Raw genomic sequence first — 21,846 nt, forward strand, 5'->3', positions numbered from 1 at the left:
ACTGTAGATTATCCCCCTTATTACACGGCTACTTGCCATATAAACGATTAAATGGACATGAAATAATGATTTGATTCGAAATTATGATAATATGTGAGAAAAGACTGCAGAGTCTCCAGAAATGAATTAATTCCACCTCCGGTTTACATCGGAGTTCTTTGTTTAAATCTGCTCATTATCCCAAGGCTCAAGACTATTTGCCAACTTAATAAATAAATGGATATGAAATATTGATGAATTGAAATTATTTTATCTTACTTGTAGAGATTGCAGAGTGAGAATTAGTCTTATATCAATTTATCACCGAATGTGCGGTCATTATTCAAAAATATCAAATTGCTGGGTGGTGCGATTGACCAGTCAGAATTAGGAATTCCAGAAAACCATGGGGGCCTGGATAGCTCAGCTAGTATTGACGCTGAATACCACCCCTGGAGTCGCGAGTTCGAATCCAGGGTGTGCTGAGTGACTCCAGCCAGGTCTCCTAAGCAACCAAATTGGCCCGGTTGCTAGGGAGGGTAGAGTCACATGGGGTAACCTCCACGTGGTCACGATTAGTGGTTCTCGCTCTCAGTGGGGCACGTGGTAAGTTGTGCATGGATCGTGGAGAGTAGCATGAGCCTCCACATGCTGGGAGTCTCCGCTGTGTCATGCACAGCGAGCCACGTGATAAGATGCATGGATTGACTGTCTCAGAAGCGGAGGCAACTGAGACTTATCCTCCGCCACACGGATTGAGGTGAGTAACCGCGCCACCACGAGGACCAAGTAAGTAGTGGGAATTGGGCATTCCAAATTGGGGAGAAAATAGGATAAAAATTTTTTTTTTAAATAATTCCATAAAACCATGCAAAAAGATCAGTTTACTTCCGCACTGATGATAATGCCGGGCAGTAGGCCTGTTGCAATATTAAATAGTCATCTGATCGCGGTTATTTCAGAACTGCGATTATTGTGCACATCAAATTCCAATCACATTTTAATGCCTAAATAAGAGAATTTTAAGGGAGTATATAAATGCCATGAATGGTGCATTTGTGTGTGATTCAGTTGAACTCAGTGTCACTGAGCCGCACCACGGACGTCAACCAGATTAGCTCCTGTCCAGAAGAGCGCGTGAAGGGTGCTGCGGTTGGGGCACTCCCGCAAAAAAAAATGTAACTTAAAAATATTAACTTTGATAGTCAACGCAAAGCGCTCCGGTTTCACTTTCATTGAACAGTCGTGTAATGGCAAATGTTTTTGGTCATAGTGGGCTCACACACGCAGTGTTAATGACATGCAGTGACACAGAGGAGGAGACGCATGCTAAAGGCCACTCAGTGATAAAATGATGAAATGAAATCTCAAAGATTTTGCTTCTCATTGGTTTAATCAAAGAACATTAACATGTAAAAGTGAAGAAATTACAACAGATATGTTTTACTATTGCATAATATAATAGTATATTATATAAATATAAAACAAAAATATATTTTTATATATATTATATATACATTTTTATGAGTTCAAAAAACAACAGTGTAAATGCATTTACCAAAAAATCAAGTTTACCAAAAAGAGACATACTATATTTTAAGTATTTAGAAATATTTTGATATTGAAAACATTATTTTTCATGTAATTCATGTTTTTAAAGCCTTAAGGGAAATCATTTTTCCCTATTTTATTAGTGGTTTATACATATGAAGTAAAATATGTAAAGATTACTTCTTAAGGTGTATGAAGCACACATGAAAATGTATATGACAATTAATCGTGAAAGCCCTTAAAGAGAGTTAATCGTCATAGCCCTAAAACAGACAAATAATTGTCATAATTGCAACTATTTGTTTAACACTTAATTGTTAGCCAAATTTCATTATTGTGACAGCCTTATTGGGCAGCATATTTTTGATGTTGAAAGTTTCAGAAAGTTTCTGTTGAATGCTTTCTTCGCCCCATATGGCAATAAGTGTTTTAGTTTCGAGTTTTAAGTTTATGTATTTTTACCAGTTTCATTTAAGCTTACCAAAATCACATTTTGTATGTATCTCAATCTCCTCCTTAGAAAGTGTAAATACCCCTTCAGTGATGTACTTCACAAAATACCCACCCCCCTCATTTATCAGCAACAAACTCCTGCCACTTCATACTGTACCTAGAGCAAAACCTGATGTTTATTTTATTTCAGGGTTGGAGAATAAAGCAATAAAGCCACAACAACATGCATTATTGGGGTTGTAGGCACTCTGCATCTTGTTGCCTTCAGAGCATTGTCACAAAGGAAGCATGTTTTTAATACAAACTCCCAATAAACTAGGTGATTATCTCAGAACTCAGGAACATACATTGGTAGACATGCCGTACCTTTGTGAAGATATTTTATTCATGTGTGAAACAATGTGGCAACATTTAGAAGTGTGAAAGAAGTGTGCTTTTGCAATACGGCTTGGAATCTCTTCAAAATCTGCAAGCTTTATAAAAGTGAAAATCAAACACGTCTGCTTAGCATCAATCCATTTCCTTGCTTCAAAGAGATTTCTTGTTAATAAATCAATTTACATCTCAAGAAGGTAGATAAGAGTGTGTTATTTTCTCTTTGTATTGAGCCGGCTTAAGATCTGGCTCGCAGTGTGATCCGATACTCATCTGTTTTACTTAAATACCCTTAGATGTTGAATCTGCCACAGGGTAATTGATGTTCTATTGGCTGCTGTTCCTCCTACGGATTACAGTGTAGGAGCTGTTTTATTAGCTTTAATATGGACACAGAATTGGATACCCCAATAATGCAGCGTTTTTTTTTTTTTTTTTTCGTTTTTTTTTTTTTTCTTTCTCGCCTGCTTTCATTATTATTAAAAGAGATCTCTTAAGATAATCACTGACAGCTACATTATGGCTTTCACGAACTGATGGCTTCCAGCGAATAAAGGGATATTATGGTTCAGCTTAATTAAGCTTGTGCTATTGTCCTGCAAAATTTTTTTTTTTTTAATCAAGTGAATCAAATACAGTTATTGAAAAGCCAGTGCAGTGTCTGAGACCTCAGCAAAGGAGTATAGATGAGGTGTGTGCATGTCTATGGCCCTGTTTACAATTGGTATTTCGAGTGATCTGATCACAAGTAAACGAGATAAATTCAGGTGTAGGTAGGGTCCAAAACTTGGCTGCATTTTATTATTTGCATTTAGTATTTCTTTGTCCCTCTTGTCCTTTACCCTATCAGAACAGACCTACAGTCCATTTTTGAGTTGTGTCCCACCAGTTGAGAACCACTGATCTATAGCACTAAAGAAACAAAGTGTTGATAAGTCCAACCAACACTCCTACAACACAGACTTGACTCTGCTCACTTTTTCATTCAGTCTCGGTGACAAATTGCCTTCAACAAGCCTTGGAATCCATTGCAGTATTAACCTCTCCATTAGCACCTTGCTAGACTCCCCCCAACGCCTCTCCCTAGTCTCCTCCTTGGAACGATCAACCTTTTAGTGGTGATTAGAGGCTGTGTTTGGGGAAGTGATTAAAAGCTTCCAACACAATTTAGCTGGAGCAAGTTAGTGCCAGTAGGGGAAACAGCAACATGGGAGTCTGTATCCCACAGCAGCTGCTCCCAAGAGTCTCCGCAGCCCCTCTGCCCCAACCGCAGCACCTGTCTGCAGGAGAGAAACTGTTATGGAAAGCTTTCTTTATTTCCAGAAGGGTTCTTCCCTTTCTCTCTCTGGTCTGAAGGATCCAGTTGTGATGTGTCTTGATGGGTTAATTATGAGAATAGCTCTGACAGTTGATATTCAGATCAAAGTGAACAGGAGTGCAGGCTCCTTTGGTCCCTCAGGCATATATGTATTCACACCAACAGATAGCTATGCAGAGATAAGTGCCTAAGAGTGAGGCAGGAAGGCTAATTTATACCCCACTCCTCCTAAATCTCCCTCACTGAAAGTCCCTCTCTCTCTTCAAACTCTTCATTTCTGACTCTCCCCGCCAAACAGTCGTGCTCCTAAAATTAAGCGACTCTTTAGAAGTGAATGATTAATCTAATGAAGCTGCAGAAGTGTTCTACTTCTGCTAATGAAGCCTTTGCATTCTAATAAGTCACAGGTATATACTGTAATCATAATTGAAATGCCAAGCAGGGTTAAAGACAAACTGTGATCGCTGATGTTGCAGCGAGAAGATGTGTGTGTGTGTGTGTATATATATATATATATATATATATACAATTGTGCTCAAAAGTTTGCATACCCTTGGAGAATTGGTAATATATGTACCATTTTTAAAGAAAAGAAGAGTGAGCAGGCAAAACACATTTCTTTTATTTCTTATGGGATTCATATTCAACTGTAGGTTATAACAGAATGGCACAATCATAAAACAAAACATGGCAACAAAGAAAAAAATTAAATGACCCCTGTTCAAAAGTCTGCATACCCTTAGTTCTTAATACTGTGTATTGCCGCCTTTAGCATCAATGACCACGTGCAGTCTTTTGTAATAGTTGTCTATGAGGCCCCAAATTCTTGCAGGTGGTATAGCTGCCCATTCGTCTTGGCAAAATGCCTCCAGGTCATGTAAAGTCTTTGGTCGTCTTGCATGAACCACACGTTTGAGATCTCTCCAGAGTGGCTCGATGATAATAAGGTCAGGAGACTGTGATGGCCACTCCAGAACCTTCACCTTTTTCTGCTGTAACCACTGGAGGGTCAACTTGGCCTCGTGCTTAGGGTCATTGTCATGTTGGAAAGTCCAAGAGCGTCCTATGCGCCGTTTTCGTGCAGAAGAATGCAAATTGTCTGCCAGTGATTTCTGATAACATGCTGCATTCATCTTGCCATCAATTTTCACAAGATTCCCCATGCCTTTAGAGCTCACACCCCCCCCCAAAACATCAGTGAGCCACCACCATGCTTCACAGTGGGGATGGTATTCTTTTCACTATAGGCCTTGTTGACCCCTCTCCAAACCTAGCGCTTATGGTTGTGACCATAAAGCTCTATTGTGGTCTCGTCACTCCAAATTACAGTGTGCCAGAAGCTGTGAGGCGTGTCAAGGGGTTATCGGGCATATTGTAACCAGGCTTTTTTGTGGCATTGGCGCAGTAAAGGCTTCTTTCTGGCAACTCGACCATGCAGCTCATTTTTGTTCAAGTATCATCATATTGTGCTCCTTGAAACAACCACACTGTCTTTTTCCAGAGCAGCCTGTATTTCTCCTGAGGTTACCTGTAGGTTTTTCTTAGTATCCCGAACAGTTTTTCTGGCAGTTGTGGCTGAAATCTTTCTTGGTCTACCTGACCTTGGCTTGGTATCAAGAGATCCCTGAATTTTCCACTTCTTATTAAGTGATTGAACAGTACTGACTGGCATTTTCAAGGCTTTGGATATCTTTTTATATCCTTTTCCATCTTTATAAATTTCCATTACCTTGTTAAGCAGGTCTTTTGACGGTTCTTTTCTGCTCCCCATGGCTCAGTATCTAGCCTGCTCAGTGCATCCACGTGAGCGCTAACAAACTCATTGACTATTTATACACAGACACTAATTGCAATTTAAAAAGCCACAGGTGTGGGAAATTAACCTTTAATTGCCATTTAAACCTGTGTGTGTGTCACTAACAAGGCCAAACATTCTAGGGTATGTAAACTTGATCAGGGCCATTTGGGTGATTTCTGTTATCATTATGATTTAAAAAGGAGCCAAACAACTATGTGATAATAAATGGCTTCATATGATCACTATCCTTAAAATACATTTTTATTTGCATGATTAGTCACATTTTCAAAATCAATGCCAAAATTTCATAATTTCTGCCAGGGTACACAAACTTTTGAGCACAACTGTATATATGTATAAAGGAGTGGGTTGACGGCGGCTGCTGGGGACTTTTATTCAGAGCTCAGGGTCCTCGGATTCCAGTTAAACATCTGTTTTTCAATAGGCAATTGCTGTATCCTGAATACATGTAACAGACTTCTTAGCTTTTACAAGGGCTTTGCAAGTTGCTCTGCATGCATATTCCTCTCTTTCTCTTTCTCTCTCTCTCTCTCTGTTAGACTCCCCTATGTCTGAAATGAAACACCTACTTTCTTGCCTCCATCTTCAGAAAACAAAAGACATGAAGAGTTTGCATTTCTGATTTGAATTGTTCAAGGCCAAGTAAAGAGAGTAAAATATGAATGAGAAATGTTATCCAAGCATGTCAGACATTTAATCTGTACTGGCTGGGGCTGAGCAGTCAGCAAAGTATGAGGTTTGTGTTGAATGGAGCTCCATATGAATATGCTCCCAGAGTATGATTCCATAGTTGCCTCTATGGCCCCCCTCCACTCTCCTGGCAATTTAGTGCTCTATAAGCATGCGTTCATGTGTAGCTACACTCTCTCATGGCTATCATGTGTTTGATAGTTGTAATGACGGGATAATAATGGAGTTGTACCCAGCCACTTCTCATCATAGGATACCTATAGACCCAGAGCTCCTGACAGATTTACAGTGTGCAGTCAGCTGATACTGTAAAACAGTAACTTTTTTTATTGAGCACTTTAAAAAAGCCACCAAATTAATACTTGCCTGCTTCCTGGGTCTAGCCTTGGGCCTGTACTGTCTGTGGTTTTGTTTTCCGCAGCAGTCATGATTATCTACTTAGTTTTGCATTCTTTGCACACTGGTGTCGGTTCCAATCAGAACACTTTGTTAACCTTCCCCAAAGCGGGCTGTATTAATGATTTCATCCATATTTATGAAGTGGCTTTATACTTGGCGAAAAAAGAAACCTTTTTGTTTTGTTTCAATTAAAGTGCAGATCATTAGCAAATTTCAATTGATGGTTTTACAGTCGATTTAGGCTTTTTTAGTGTTGGATTCAGTGTTGTAAAAACAGTCTTTTACTGAAAATGTGAATCACTGAGCCAATCTTGGTTCCAATACAAATACATGTGTAATGTAAAGCCAAACTCAAGTCAATAATGGTCTGCTGTGGCAATATATTGAATTGGGAATGCTGTGGTAAGCTGAGTGATTCTGTTCTTTGCTGTGCTGTTTAGATCTGGGAAAAATATTGACTATCCATTCATAGTATATTCGCATTGATTATAATGTTCTTTTTTATATGGCCATTAAGTTTCCTGAAGGGCATGTCATTAGATTTGTTTTGTGATCCCTCTGTTAAGTATGAGCGTTAAGATGTTTTAATAGCATCTCTGATTTAAAACTAGTAGCAAAAACGAAATTCAAGTTGGTAAGTTTGATTAATTTACTGTTTCAATGAATTGATTTAAAACCCTGATTCAATGATTAGTTTGTATTGACACTCAAAAATATTCCCAGAAGTCTCAGAAATATATTCCCAGAAATAAATTTAGATAAGTGATTAATTTGCATCACCACATTTAGATGTTAATGGGAGTCTGTCTGTCACTTCTTTTTATGTTTAAAAACATTTTAATGAAAATAAATGCAGATAAATGTAGCTTTTTTTTTTTTTTTTTACAATGTATTGTTAAATTGTTGCATATGAAAGTGTAATTTATTAATTCATTTGAAAAACATTGTAGGAAAACATGCCTTGATTATATATTACTAGATTTTTCATGTATTTATTTTTTAATTTTTTTCTTTTTTTTTTACTTTTATATTTTACTACTTGGCTACAATGGTGGTTTGGTGAAAATGATTGTTCTCTGATTTAAAAAAAATCACAAATTTTAGGCCATTTCAAATCAGATACATAAATATTGAGATATACAGTCTATTAATAGAATTCTGAAGAATATTGAGATATAAGCTATGCCCCACTTAGATCGGCCAGACTGGATGGAAGCAAAGTGCTTTAGCTAAACATGGAGGTGCAGGAGGAAAGCAGAGGTTATGAGGCAGCTGGGACACTGTACTACTTCGCCATTAACAAAACTGTCAAGGGCTGGTGACGGCCGTGGTCAAGCAGCCTCTCTAGCTTGCTTTTGGCATGGGGATGAGTGGACATGTGACAGACTCAAAGCTTTGGCAGGGTTGCACTGCCTTAGCCCCTCTGACTGGGGCTTTGTATGACTGGGGGTGGGGTGATGGTATCGAACCACCAACACTTAGACACCCCCAACCACCACCAACAGCACCACCCACTATACACAGTCCCCCCCACCCCATCCCAGCTCCTTCTGTCCAGTGCCAGCTGGGAGGTGTGACGACTAGAATTATCTCACCCAACTCCCCAAACTTCAAGCACTCGCACACGCCTATCTAACGCACTCTTAGACTACTTAACTCTTCCAGTTCCTCTCAGCTTTGTCACTGTTTTTTGTTGGATTTGTTTGCCATTATTAATCTTGACAATCTTTTATGTTGAAAAGGAACTGCTTGGCTCCATAATCCTGCTGGAAAAAACTTAAACCATCTTATAATGGTTTGTTGACCTTAGCTGGTTTAAGATGGTCTAGCTGGTATCCCTCCCTGGCCAAGCTGGTGTTTAGCTGGTACAAAACCTGGTTTAGCATCATACCAGGACGGCCAGCTGGTCTCCCATTCTGATTAGCTGATAAGTGCCAAAATTCCTCTAAAACCAGAAAATCTAATCAGCTGAAACCATGCTGATTTGAGCTTTTTTTCCCAGCAAGGAAGGGTTATTGTTAGGGTAAGGGTCATAAAATCATTGCGTATTATAAAAATGAGGGACTACAGACATCACACACAATGAAGACCTTTAAGAGTCTGATCTTGAAACATCTGCAAGCCCTGATCACAGACCATCTGGACCTGCTAAAGAATGGCTTCATAGGTGTAGACAATCTTCTGTTTTACAAGCCCACTCTCACTGGTCAAAGCTGTAACTGCAGTGAAGATCTTGTTCTTTGACTTCAGTGTCCTCAACACCATCATGCCTCTCTGACTCTGTAACAAGCTCAGTGCAATACCGGTGAACACCTCCACAATCTCCTAAATCGTAGACTATTTCACCAGCAGGCAGAAAGTTGCAAGGCTCCGGGGAGAAATCGTGGAGGTGGTGCAGTTCTACAGGTTGCTTGGAGTCCACTTAAACAGTTGAATGTACTGGATAAGCAAGTAAGCTGTACTGTGCAAGAAAGGTTGGAACAGGAGGCTGCTACTAGTCTACAGTGGAACCTACTTTTCTACTGGAAAGAAATGTATGCCATCTGTGTTACTGGACTCACTTGAGGCAGAGGAAGTTTGCAAATTTGAAGTCCATCATAAACTATTCTGCACATCATCTCACCAATGCTCAATCCCTGAGCACTGGCTTATTCTGAAAGATGGCAGTCTTTCTGTCTGCTTAGAACCACATCCACCAGCTAATAATATTTCCATTACTCATGGTCAGTTTGTTTTTGTGTTTTGTGCTGTCTGCTTGAAGATTGTTTTGCTCTTTATATACAGGTGCATCTCAATAAATTAGAATGTCGTGGAAAAGTTCATTTATTTCAGTAATTCAACTCATTGTGAAACTCGTGTTTTAAATACATTCAGTGCACACAGACTGAAGTAGTTTAAGTCTTTGGTTCTTTTAATTGTGATGATTTTGGCTCACATTTAACAAAAACCCACCTATTCACTATCTCAACATATTAGAATACATCATAAGACCAATAAAAAAAACATTTTTAGTGAATTGTTGGCCTTCTGGAAAGTATGTTCATTTACTGTATATGTACTCAATACTTGGTAGGGGCTCCTTTTGCTTTAATCACTGCCTCAATTCGGCGTGGCATGGAGGTGATCAGTTTGTGGCACTGCTGAGGTGGTATGGAAGCCCAGGTTTCTTTGACAGTGGCCTTCAGCTCATCTGCATTTTTTGGTCTCTTGTTTCTCATTTTCCTCTTGACAATACCCCATAGATTCTCTATGGGGTTCAGGTCTGGTGAGTTTGCTGGCCAGTCAAGCACACCAACACCATGGTCATTTAACCAACTTTTGGTGCTTTTGGCAGTGTGGGCAGGTGCCAAATCCTGCTGGAAAATGAAATCAGCATCTTTAAAAAGCTGGTCAGCAGAAGGAAGCATGAAGTGCTCCAAAATTTCTTGGTAAACGGGTGCAGTGACTTTGGTTTTCAAAAAACACAATGGACCAACACCAGCAGATGACATTGCACCCCAAATCATCACAGACTGTGGAAACTTAACACTGGACTTCAAGCAACTTGGGCTATGAGCTTCTCCACCCTTCCTCCAGACTCTAGGACCTTGGTTTCCAAATGAAATACAAAACTTGCTCTCATCTGAAAAGAGGACTTTGGACCACTGGGCAACAGTCCAGTTCTTCTTCTCCTTAGCCCAGGTAAGACGCCTCTGACGTTGTCTGTGGTTCAGGAGTGGCTTAACAAGAGGAATACGACAACTGTAGCCAAATTCCTTGACACGTCTGTGTGTGGTGGCTCTTGATGCCTTGACCCCAGCCTCAGTCCATTCCTTGTGAAGTTCACCCAAATTCTTGAATCGATTTTGCTTGACAATCCTCATAAGGCTGCGGTTCTCTCGGTTGGTTGTGCATCTTTTTCTTCCACACTTTTTCCTTCCACTCAACTTTCTGTTAACATGCTTGGATACAGCACTCTGTGAACAGCCAGCTTCTTTGGCAATGAATGTTTGTGGCTTACCCTCCTTGTGAAGGGTGTCAATGATTGTCTCCTGGACAACTGTCAGATCAGCAGTCTTCCCCATGATTGTGTAGCCTAGTGAACCAAACTGAGACCATTTTGAAGGCTCAGGAAACCTTTGCAGGTGTTTTGAGTTGATTAGCTGATTGGCATGTCACCATATTCTAATTTGTTGAGAGAGTGAATTGGTGGGTTTTTGTTAAATGTGAGCCAAAATCATCACAATTAAAAGAACCAAAGACTTAAACTACTTCAGTCTATGTGCATTGAATTTATTTAATACACGAGTTTCACAATTTGAGTTGAATTACTGAAATAAATGAACTTTTCCATGACATTATAATTTGAGATGCACCTGTATGTATTGTTGCGGATGGGTACGTTTGACTGCCATTGTGCAACAGAATTTCCCCTCATCGATGAATGGAAAACATAGAAAAAGTCCTGCGCACTTTTGTACCGTGCAAATCTTAAATAATAGCACAATGTTCTGTTCAAAGACCCTTGCCAGGCATTTTAAGTGGTATTTAGTAAAAATTTTCAAGCTATTTTTTTCTTCTCCATTGTATTGATTGTCCTAAAATAATGCACATCATTCAATCACTGTACCTTCAGTCTGTCTAACTGTTTGTCTGTGTTGACTGGTAAACTTCAAATGCACGGACATATTGTTCGTGTATAGTGTGAAAACAGTATTACTATTGTTTTAATATTATACAAGTGTACAGTTTTGCATATATTTTGTTTTTTAAGCTATTGGTGTCTTCTCCAGAACAACTCTCTTGCTGAATTTTGAAATCCTGAATTGCTGCCTCCCTCACTTATTTCTAAAAATGTATTTTGAATGAGAGATCCTATATATGTATCACCTCAGTAGCTCTCAATCCCTCTAGCAAACCTAATTTTCAGAACAACATAAATTGTATCCCTTCTGTTTTTGTTCCAAAGGCAATCACAGTTACATTTCACCTTTGTTCATTCAAGCAGTGGCTCTTCCGTTTTTTCAGACAATTGACAATGTCTTTGTACTTGTCCAAAAAGTTAAATCTTTTCCTGGAAAGAAAATGGTGGTTTCCATATATTGCAAATTAATGTTTCAAATCCAAATGTTTGAATATATCCATGAATTGCTTAAGTCTAAGTGATACATCCGTCATTTTAGTATCTTATTAGCATTTAAACATTTAATTTGGAATGAATACATGAGTGATGTGATTACAAATGACATTTAGCATTTCAAAACAGCAGCCATTCTGAGTGAGTTGTAGTTGGCACTGCAGTCTCTAAGCATGCTCATTAGGTAAGATTACAATTCAGAAAATAGCATATCTTGCAAGCTGCAGCATTACGGTAAATCTAATGTGCTTGTTATCAATTAGATGCTATCTAAAATGCCTTTTATTTTCCCCAAAATCTCAAGAATGTTTTTTTCTTTTCTTTTTTCTTGTGCAGACAGAAGACATTGAGGAGATTGCTAAGAAGGCCCAAAGCTTACCAAAGGTGAACAAGAAAAGGCAGAGGATTGTTGTCTTTACCCAAGGCAAAGAAGGCACTGTGATGACCAAAGGTGTGTAGGGTGCTCTATTCAGAGTTAAGAGTTTATAATCATGCTTTTAGATAAGCACAGTCTTGTGTTAAAAGGAAATAAGAACCCCCAGAAGGAAAAAGCAAAATCTAATGTAGTTTGACACTTTTAGTTATTTGTAGTTGGAATGATGTTGATAGATTTGCTCTGTAAACATTAGTTAATAGCCTCAAACAAGGTCATCTTAAGAATAGAATGCAGTTTTCTCTGGCGACTTTCGATGTTGCTCAGTGTGAAATGAATTCGCCCTTGGCAATGACCTCCTATCTCTCAGATGCATAATTTGAATCCAAAAGGCTGTTGAAGTCACATTGCTATGGTAACTGAGTGGTGGGGGATCTTTCTGTGGAGTGGATAAGTTTAACCGAAAAGTGGGGAAAGCATAACAGTTGTAGCTGATTAAGCCAGCTGAGTTTGAAGTTGAAAGCAGGGAGGTGGTGAGAATGGAAGGGGGGGGACAGGCTGAGCTCTGTATATGCTCTTCTTCTGCTCCTCATCTTTGTGCTGGTCTCCTTTTGCACCTGCCAAAACAGCATTCCTCACTTTACAGTCTGCCAGTGCCCAGTCTCGGCTAAATTCCATTTGTTCAGCATAATTCGCCTTTTATTGCCTTTTGTATTATGATTCATTGAATTTCACAGTGCTCTTACAATGAGTTCCATTTAGGTTGAACATTATTTAAACCTCTCGAGGAAAAAATGAGGCCCTCCTTACAATGCATTGAAGACTCTGGAAAGAGTCAGACAGACTCTTGCCTAGTGTTAAGTGCATATTCTCAAAAAAGTTGAGCATGGGTGCTGAAAAACACATGTTTGAATCCAGACAGTGTTGTCACAATCTCATTAGTTTTCTCTCCCTAAATAATTTCCTGAGCCATCTCTACTGTTTTTCTGTGAACTTGAAAAAACCCTAGAAGTAAAAATAAATAAATAAGAATCTGACTGAATAGGTATCGTGCAATAACTAGAGATGGTTGAAAAATCAATATTTAAAAGTATCACAAATATTTTCCTCACATTATTGTATCGATATTCCTAACATCAAAAATCTATATTTTTAGTTACGTTTTTCAATTTAAAGCTGAAGTTTGAAACTAGAAGCTATTCATTGGATGAATTCCTCAAACTGTAAAAACAGTGTGTCAATGGCACTTTAAAAATGGCTCTGTTTGTTTGAGCAGCCCGTTCACCCTGACACAGCAATATTGACTCAGCCAATGGCATGAGTTTGAAATAGGACTATCTGTTTGTTAGATCAATGGCGGACAGGGGTATTCCTGAAAACAACGTTTATTATTGCAGTTCTGAAATTACACACTTCTGCTTCAATATCTTTGGGGGAAAAAAGAGACTGACCAACATTTACAGCAATTGTAAAGATGAAACCAAAATGCAAACTCAAAATTACTTGACAATTTTACGCTACTTTTATGACTACCATGTAGTAAAGCAGGATGTTCAGCACTTGTTGTACAAAGTACTGAAGTCGAATGAGAAGCGAGTTAAAGGGATAGATCACCTAAAAATGAAAATTCTCATTTATCGATTCTCATGCCATCCCAGTGTTTGACTTTCTTCTGCAGAACACAAGTGAAGATTTTTAAAGAATATCTCAACTCTGTAGGTCCACACAATGCAAGTGAATGGTGGCCAGAAATTTGAAGGTACAAAAAGCATATAAAGGCAGCATAAAAGTAATCCATATGACTCTAGTTGTTAAATCCATATCTTCAGAAGCGATATGATAAGAGTGGGTAAGAAAAAAAATCTATATTTGTTATTTTTTACTATAAATTCTCCTCCCTGCCCAATAGTTGGCGATATGCACAAAGAAGGCGAATAAGAATAAGAAGAATGTGAAAGTGGAGATTTATAGTTCAAAAAGATTTAAATATAGATTTGTTTCTCACCCACACCTGTCACATCACTTCTGAAGACATGGATTTGACAACTGGAGTCATATAGATTACTTTTATGCTGCCTTTTTATGCTTTTTGGACCTTCAAATTTCTGGCCACCATTCACTTGCATTGTATGGACCTACAGAGCTGAGATACACTATATTGCCAAAAGTATTCGCACATCTGCCTTTAGACGCATATGAACTTAAGTGACATCCCATTCTTAATCCATAGGGTTTAATATGACGTCGGCCCACCCTTTGCAGCTATAACAGCTTCAACTCTTCTGGGAAGGATTTCCACAAGGTTTAGGAGTGTGTTTATGGGAATTTTTGACCAGTCTTCCAGAAGCACATTTGTGAGGTCAGACACTGATGTTGGACGAGAAGGCCTGGCTCGCAGTCTTCGCTCTAATTTATCCCAAAGGTGCTCTATCGGGTTGAGGTCAGGACTCTGTGCAGGCCAGTCAAGTTCTTCCACACCAAACTCGCTCATCCATGTCTTTATGGACCTTGCTTTGTGCACTGGTGCGCAGTCATGTTGGAACAGCAAGGGGCCATCCCCAAACTGTTCCCACAAAGTTGGGAGCATGGAATTGTCCAAAATCTCTTGGTATGCTGAAGCATTCAGAGTTCCTTTCACTGGAACTAAGGGGCCAAGCCCAGCTCCTGAAAAACAACCCCACACCATAATCCCCCCTCCACCAAACTTCACAGTTGGCACAATGCAGTCAGACAAGTACCGTTCTCCTGGCAACCGCCAAACCCAGACTCGTCCATCAGATTGCCAGATGGAGAAGCGTGATTCGTCACTCCAGAGAACGCGTCTCCACTGCTCTAGAGTCCAGTGGCGGCGTGCTTTAAACCACTGCATCCAACGCTTTGCATTGCACTTTGTGATGTATGGCTTGGATGCAGCTGCTCGGCCATGGAAACCCATTCCATGAAGCTCTCTACGCACTGTTCTTGAGCTAATCTGAAGGCCACATGAACATTGGAGGTCTGTAGCGATTGACTCTGCAGAAAGTTGGCAACCTCTGCGCACTATGCGCCTCAGCATCCGCTGACCCTGCTCTGTCATTTTACGTGGCCTACCACTTCGTGGCTGAGTTGCTGTCATTCCCAATCACTTCCACTTTGTTATAATACCACTGACAGTTGACGGTGGAATATTTAGTAGCGAGGAAATTTCACGACTGGACTTGTTGCACAGGTGGCATCCTATCACAGTACCACGCTGGAATTCACTGAGCTCCTGAGAGCGACCCATTCTTTCACAAATGTTTGTAGAAGCAGTCTGCATGCCTAGGTGCTTCATTTTATACACCTGTGGCCATGGAAGTGATTGGAACACCTGAATTCAATTATTTGGATGGGTGAGCGAATACTTTTGGCAATATAGTGTATTATTCTAAAAATATTTGTGTTTAGCAGAAGAAAGAAAAGCCATACACATCTGGGATGGCATGAGGGTGAGTAAATAAGAGATTCTTTTCACATTTTTGGGTGAACTACCCCTTTAAAGATTGCAATATATCACTGTTTTGAATTGAAACACACTAAACAAAGAATAACAATATTGTCGTTTCAATAGGTCCCTGCTGATTTCCACCCCTAGTAAAGATACGATAAGAAAGTATTGTTAATTTATCTCCCTCACTGTGTAACACCCTAAGGTGACTTGACACTCGACCCAAAGACAGTGCAGCACTCTGAAAGGCCTTGTTAGCTTTCAGGTCTAATCCTATTCAGAAGTCTACACTACAGGATTGAAGTGTTGTTAAACAGAGCTGTCGCAGAGCTCTGTATTATACAATTTACACAACATGTTACCAGAGTAACTCGGCAAAGCTGGCTGCATTGGTTCCACTGCGCTGCGTTTATCACACAAACGCTAATAGCATTAGTCCCCCTGGGCTGATAAGGCTGCTCAGGCAATTGCTACTTCTGTAAAGCCTCATCAGAGGAAAGTGCTACAAGACAATCCTTTCCCTTTTTGCTACAGAACCGCCTCACTCCCTCTTGTTCTGGAAAATGCTCTAGCTAACTTTCAGCCTAAGCGTAAGCTTTAGAGACAATACTCTCCTGGAGGCATTTTACACTGTGCTAAAGAAAAAGGTGGTCTCGGCTAACTTCCTACAGTCCTTTCATAAGGAACTGTGGGGTTAGTGGCAACCCCCGGTGAACCCTATATGAATTGTGCGATGAACGTTAAGTGAATGAGGATGGCACGTACAAGGTAGTTGCCCGTAAAAAATGTCAGGCAATGTGCAAGAGCAGTATAAGAGGGTTCAAATAGCAGGGGCGACAGCAAAGGAGAGGGACGTTATTGCTCCTTGCTGCCGCCGCCGCCAATAAACATCAATATAAAAGGGAATTAAAGATTTGCTCAACCTCCCAGAGGCTGTGCTCTGATGCTGTCTGATCTCGACATTTCATTTGCAATTTGCTCTCTATGCGGGGATGTGATCATTCAGCAGCCTCTGAGCGTCACAATGAAGTTGTTTTAATGGTGATTAAGAAGGCTGGGATGATAGGCTCTGGGGGCGAAGCTCCAAAGAGATGCAGATTTGTTATTATGTAGTTCCTCTTTGTGCGTACTTGCTTTTTCTCATGGCATAAACGCGGGCTGTCCGCAGCCCTCCACATTAATTTCCTTAATGAAAGCTGCCAGAAGGAGGAGGCCTTAATGAAGCACCTTTGTGACATCGCTGAACAGAGCGCGGCTCTGCTGACGCACCTATTACAGGCTCATATTAAGAGCGCAGCGCCCACCGTCTTTGATCTAATGAGGGCTGAGTGTGCAGGGTCACCCAGGGGCTCCAGCAGGGATGGAAGGGCTGACGACAGTGTCATAGGGTAGGAAGGGAGTCTGTGATGTTCTCTGTTAGTGCTTCTCACACACACACACACACACACATTGGTGCGGCTATCCTTATGAGGACTCTCCATAGACAATGATATTTATACTGTACGAACTATAGATTATATCCCCTACCCCTAAACCTAACCCTCACAAAAAATTTTCTACATTTTTACATTTTCAAAAACATCATCATTTAGTGTGTTTTTTTGTTTTTTTTCTCCCCTTTTCTCCCCAATTTGGAATGCCCAATTCCCAATGCGCTCTCTAAGTCCTCGTGGTGGCGTAGTGACTCAGTCCGGGTGGCGGAGGACGAATCTCAGTTGCCTCCACGTCTGAGACCGTCAATCCGCACATCTTATCACGTGGCTTGTTGAACGTGTTACCGCAGAGACATAGCGCGTGTGGAGGCTTCACGCTATTCTCCGTGGCATCCACGCACAACTCACCACGTGCCCCACAGAGAGTGAGAACCACACACTATAGCGACCACGAGGAGGTTACCCCATGTGACTCTACCCTCGCTAGCAACCGGGCCAATTTGGTTGCTTAGGAGACCTGGCTGGAGTCACTCAGCACGCCCTGGATTCGAACTTGCGACTCCAGGGGTGGTAGTCAGCGTCTTTACTCTCTGAGCTACCCAGGCCCCCATTAAGTGTGTTTTTTTAAGTGATATGAATTATGGGGACAATAGAAATGTCCTCATAAACCATATTTATAGCATAATACCTTGTAATTACCAGTTTGTAACCTAAAAAAGTGTCCTCGTAAACCACACACACACACACACACACACATATTAAAATTAACTTAATCGCACTCTCCATGACCGTTTTTCAAAATAAAAGGTTCTGTTTTAATTCCTGTAGCTCAACTTGTAGAGCAGTGCAATAGCATCACCAAGGTTGTGGTTTCGATTCCCAGAAAACACATACTAATAGAAATGTATACCTTAAATGCATTTTTTGTCGCTTTGGATAAAAGTGTCTACCCAATGCATAAATGTTACTGTAACGTACTGTAGGGGTTGCATCGACTAGTTAGTTAGTTAGTTCTGCCACTAGTCGATGTGTTAGGTCCATGCCCACTACTCGTGGATCACATGATTTCATTTACGCTTGTCCCAGGGAGTGATAGCAGGAGGAAAATTCCTCAGTCCACAAACTTGCTTCTGTTTTTACGTGCAAATACATTTTCAAATATATGCAAATATATTTTGAATTATGCTGAAGTGTAAATTAAGTGAACACGAAATGCCAGGGAGTGATTTCCAGGCCTGGAAAGGTCATGGAAATTTTTATAGTGAATATACTTTTTCTAGTTTTCCTCTGCCTAAAAATATATATAATAATAGATACTGCTCTTGTGTAGAGTAATACTTGCTCGCAAGCCATAGTGATGTCTGATTTGTAGCGAATTGTTATTTTGTGTGGGTGAATTGGTAAAAATGGTTCACAGTTTAGTCTGAATTTATTCATTAGTGAATCAGACTGAATTAAAATGTTTTTTAAAAATCTGTATCTAGCACTTCCAAATTCCTGGACTGGTCATGAAAACGTCCTGAAATTTCATTGTTCAAAAAGGGTGGGAACCCATTCCATTTATGTGAAGGAATGCAGCTCAACAAGGGCAGGCTGTTTCGGACCAAGTTTGCTCTTCTCACTGAGTCATAAGTGATTTACTTTAACTTCCTGGAACCAATGTTGCAGAGAGAGAACCTTTTGTTGTGTTCCTTTTAATATCACAAGAAGTGAAACTAACACCACAACAGGAGGGGCATTTTTGCATTTCTGCAGAGAGTGAGGCAGCTGCCATTCTGTGTTTATTTCCATTTGACTTACAAGCACCACAGTTTAGTTATATATGGACATGGCCAAATCCTTATCTTATCTAGACTGAAATACACTGGGCTTGAATATGGTTGTCCCAACTCAAGCGTGTCATATGATTTAAAGCTCAAATATTCTCGCTCCTTATTTGCACAGAAATGTATTGTCCGCCCTCAATTATTATGCAGTTATTAGTAGATCTAAAAAATTATGTATTTGAGGAACATTAAAACTACTGTTTAATTTATGTACTTTTCCAAAGTGGTGCTGATGTTCTGTTAATGATTCTTAAAGGTGCTCCAAGTATTATTTATATATATATATATATAATTATAAATAATAGCCCTAACATAACACGACAAAAATGTGCATGTGCTCTAGTGAGGCAGAGTGTGCACACACACACACACACGTTGGTGTGGCTATCCTTATGAGGACTCTCCATAGACAATGATTTTTATACTGTACGAACTATAGATTCTATCCCCTAAATATAAATGCATATTCACAGGGCAGCCCCTATTTGGGAACCAGGAAGTCGAGTGTTTTTTAATTGGATCATTCAAGTTAAACGACATATTCAGCTTCATAAGCAGTCGTAAGTTGTAAGTAACTTTAACAATGTCAAGATGCCCACCCCTGGAGTTCCAAGTTTGAATCCAGGGTGTGCTGAGTGACTACAGCCAGGTCTCCTAAGCAACCAAATTGGCCTGGTTGCTAGGGAGGGTAGAGTCACATGGGGTAAACTCCTCATGGTCGTGATTAGTGGTTCTCGCTCTCAATGGGGCACGTGGTAAGTTGTGCATGGATCGCGGAGAATAGCATGAGCCTCCATGTGCAGAGTCTCCGCGGTGTCATGCACAGTGAGCCATGTGATAAATGCATGGATTGACGGTCTCAGAAGCGGAGGCAACTGAGACTTGTCCTCCACCATCCGGATTGAGGTGAGCAACCGTGCCACCACAAGGACCTACTAAGTAGTAGGAATTGGGCATTCCAAATTGGGGAGAAAAGGGAATAAAAAATGTCAAAAAACAATGCCAAGATGCTGTGCTGTTTCTCTCCTGCTCCATTTCTGATTGGTCTCAACAGTACAACTGTATCTTTGTAATGCAAGGTTTTCGAAAGAGAGGGTATGTTTGTGTCAAAAGTCTGGTAGAAGTTCCTGAATAGCTAACATCATTTACAGCACCTTTAATCAAGGCTAATAACAACCCAATTAAGAGTGTGACTAATAAATTACGAGTTAAGAATAGTTTTACATAATTTGTTTTGGTTTTGTTTCTACTAAAGAGGAATGGTTTCCTTGCTGTACTTAGAGGTGCTGCTTGTCTTGAAACTGATTCTTGAGGAATGTGTCTAATGCACTGTCAGCTTTACCTGCACCTAATGAACTCCCCTGAGAAGCTTTTTTCCTTTTCAGTCTGTTTTCCTCCATCTCTCTGAGCCCTTAGCAAAGGTCATTATAGGCCCATAAACACACCCTTTTTCTGTGTGTGTGGGTGGGTGGTTTACGTGGAAATTTTTTTAGGTTACAAACTGGTAATTACAAGAGTATTATGCTATAAATGTGGTTTGAGGACATTTCTAGTGTCCCCATAATTCAAATCACTTAAACATACTAAACAATGTTTCATTGAAAATATAAAAATGCAGAAAGTTTTTTGTGAGGGTTAGGTTTAGGGGATAGAATCTATAGTTCGTACAGTATAAAAATCATTGTCTATGGAGAGTCCTCATAAGGATAGCCACACCAACGTGTGTGTGTGTGTGTACACACTCTGCCTCACTCAAGCACATGCACATTTTTGTTGTGTTATGTTAGGGCTATTATTCTTTAATGTTTGCCCGTCCTTGTTTGTGTCTCATTAATGCAATGCACCTTCCACACAGCTGAGCTAAAACAGAAACCTTGTAAACAGTCAGTTAGTGGCTGCTTATTTTGATAGGCTTAAAAAGCCAGAGAAAAGAGTTTAGATTTAAGAGATGTAGAATTGATTGATTACATAAAGGGCCTCTGTATTGCCTTCACAGACAAGAGGTGGCCTGGACCTTTTTGTTTAGACAACACAAAGCTTGATTTTTACGGTTCATTTTTATTTTTAATTATTATTATTATTATTTTTTTTTATTATTTTTTTATTTTTTTTAAATGTAGATTTTGAATTCACCTCATGAACTTTTAGCATTAAGCATATCATTTAAAATGTCTAAATGTCTTTGAATTAGATATAAAACAAATACCAAACCAAGACTCAGAAATAATTTCACTTTTCTGAGCCATTTTTTGGATCTTTTATCCAACTAGTCATATTGTTATTTTTAGGTGTTATAGCAGAGTAACAAAAGATGTCTTTCAACACATTAACTATGGACTTTCCTCAAAATTTGACAATGCAGAATTGTCCAAATACTTCGTCTTAGTGTGTTTGTGTTATGCTTCTTAAAATACACCGATCAGCCACAACATTAAAACCACCTGCCTAATATTGTGTAGGTCCCCCCTCCCGTGACACCAAAACAGCACCAACCCGCATCTCAGAATAACATTCTGAGATGCTATTCTTTTCACCACAATTGTTCGGAGTAAATTCGGAGATTTGTGTGTGAAAATCCCAGGAGATCAGCAGTTACAGAAATACTCGCACCAGCCCATCTGGCACCAACAATCATTCCACAGTCCAAATCACTGTGATCACATTTTACCCCCATTCTGATGGTTGATGTGAACAGTAACTGAAGCTCCTGACCTGTATCTGCATGATTTTATGCACTGCTGTCACATGATTGGCTGATTAGATAATTGCATGGATGATTGTTGGTGGCAGACGGGCTGGTTTGAGTATTTCACAAATTACATCCAGTGAGCGATAGTTCTGTGGACGTAAATGCCTTGTTGATGAGAGAGGTCAACAGAGAATGGCCTGACTGGTTCAAACTGACAAAGTCTACGGTAACTCAGATAACCTCTCTGTACAATTTGTGGTGAGAACAATAGGGTTGGTGCTGATTTGGCTGCATGAGGGGGACCTAAAAAATATTAGGCAGGTGGTTTTAATGTTGTGGCTGATCTGTGTATGTGCCAT

The 21,846-nt window shown here is 39.9% G+C and overlaps 1 protein-coding gene across 2 annotated transcripts in view; it reads left to right on the forward strand.

Moving 5' to 3' along the window:
* LOC127412369 (adenosine kinase-like) overlaps positions 1-21,846 on the forward strand; it is a 263,864-nt gene that overhangs the window by 227,962 nt on the left and 14,056 nt on the right. For both annotated transcript variants that reach the window (XM_051648667.1, XM_051648668.1), the window contains exon 9: positions 12,037-12,151. In XM_051648667.1, coding sequence (XP_051504627.1) covers positions 12,037-12,151 — 115 coding nt within the window. The remainder of the gene's footprint in view (positions 1-12,036; positions 12,152-21,846) is intronic.

This window comes from Myxocyprinus asiaticus, chromosome 21, assembly GCF_019703515.2.
Source record: "Myxocyprinus asiaticus isolate MX2 ecotype Aquarium Trade chromosome 21, UBuf_Myxa_2, whole genome shotgun sequence".
NCBI classification, from domain to species: Eukaryota; Metazoa; Chordata; class Actinopteri; order Cypriniformes; family Catostomidae; genus Myxocyprinus; species Myxocyprinus asiaticus.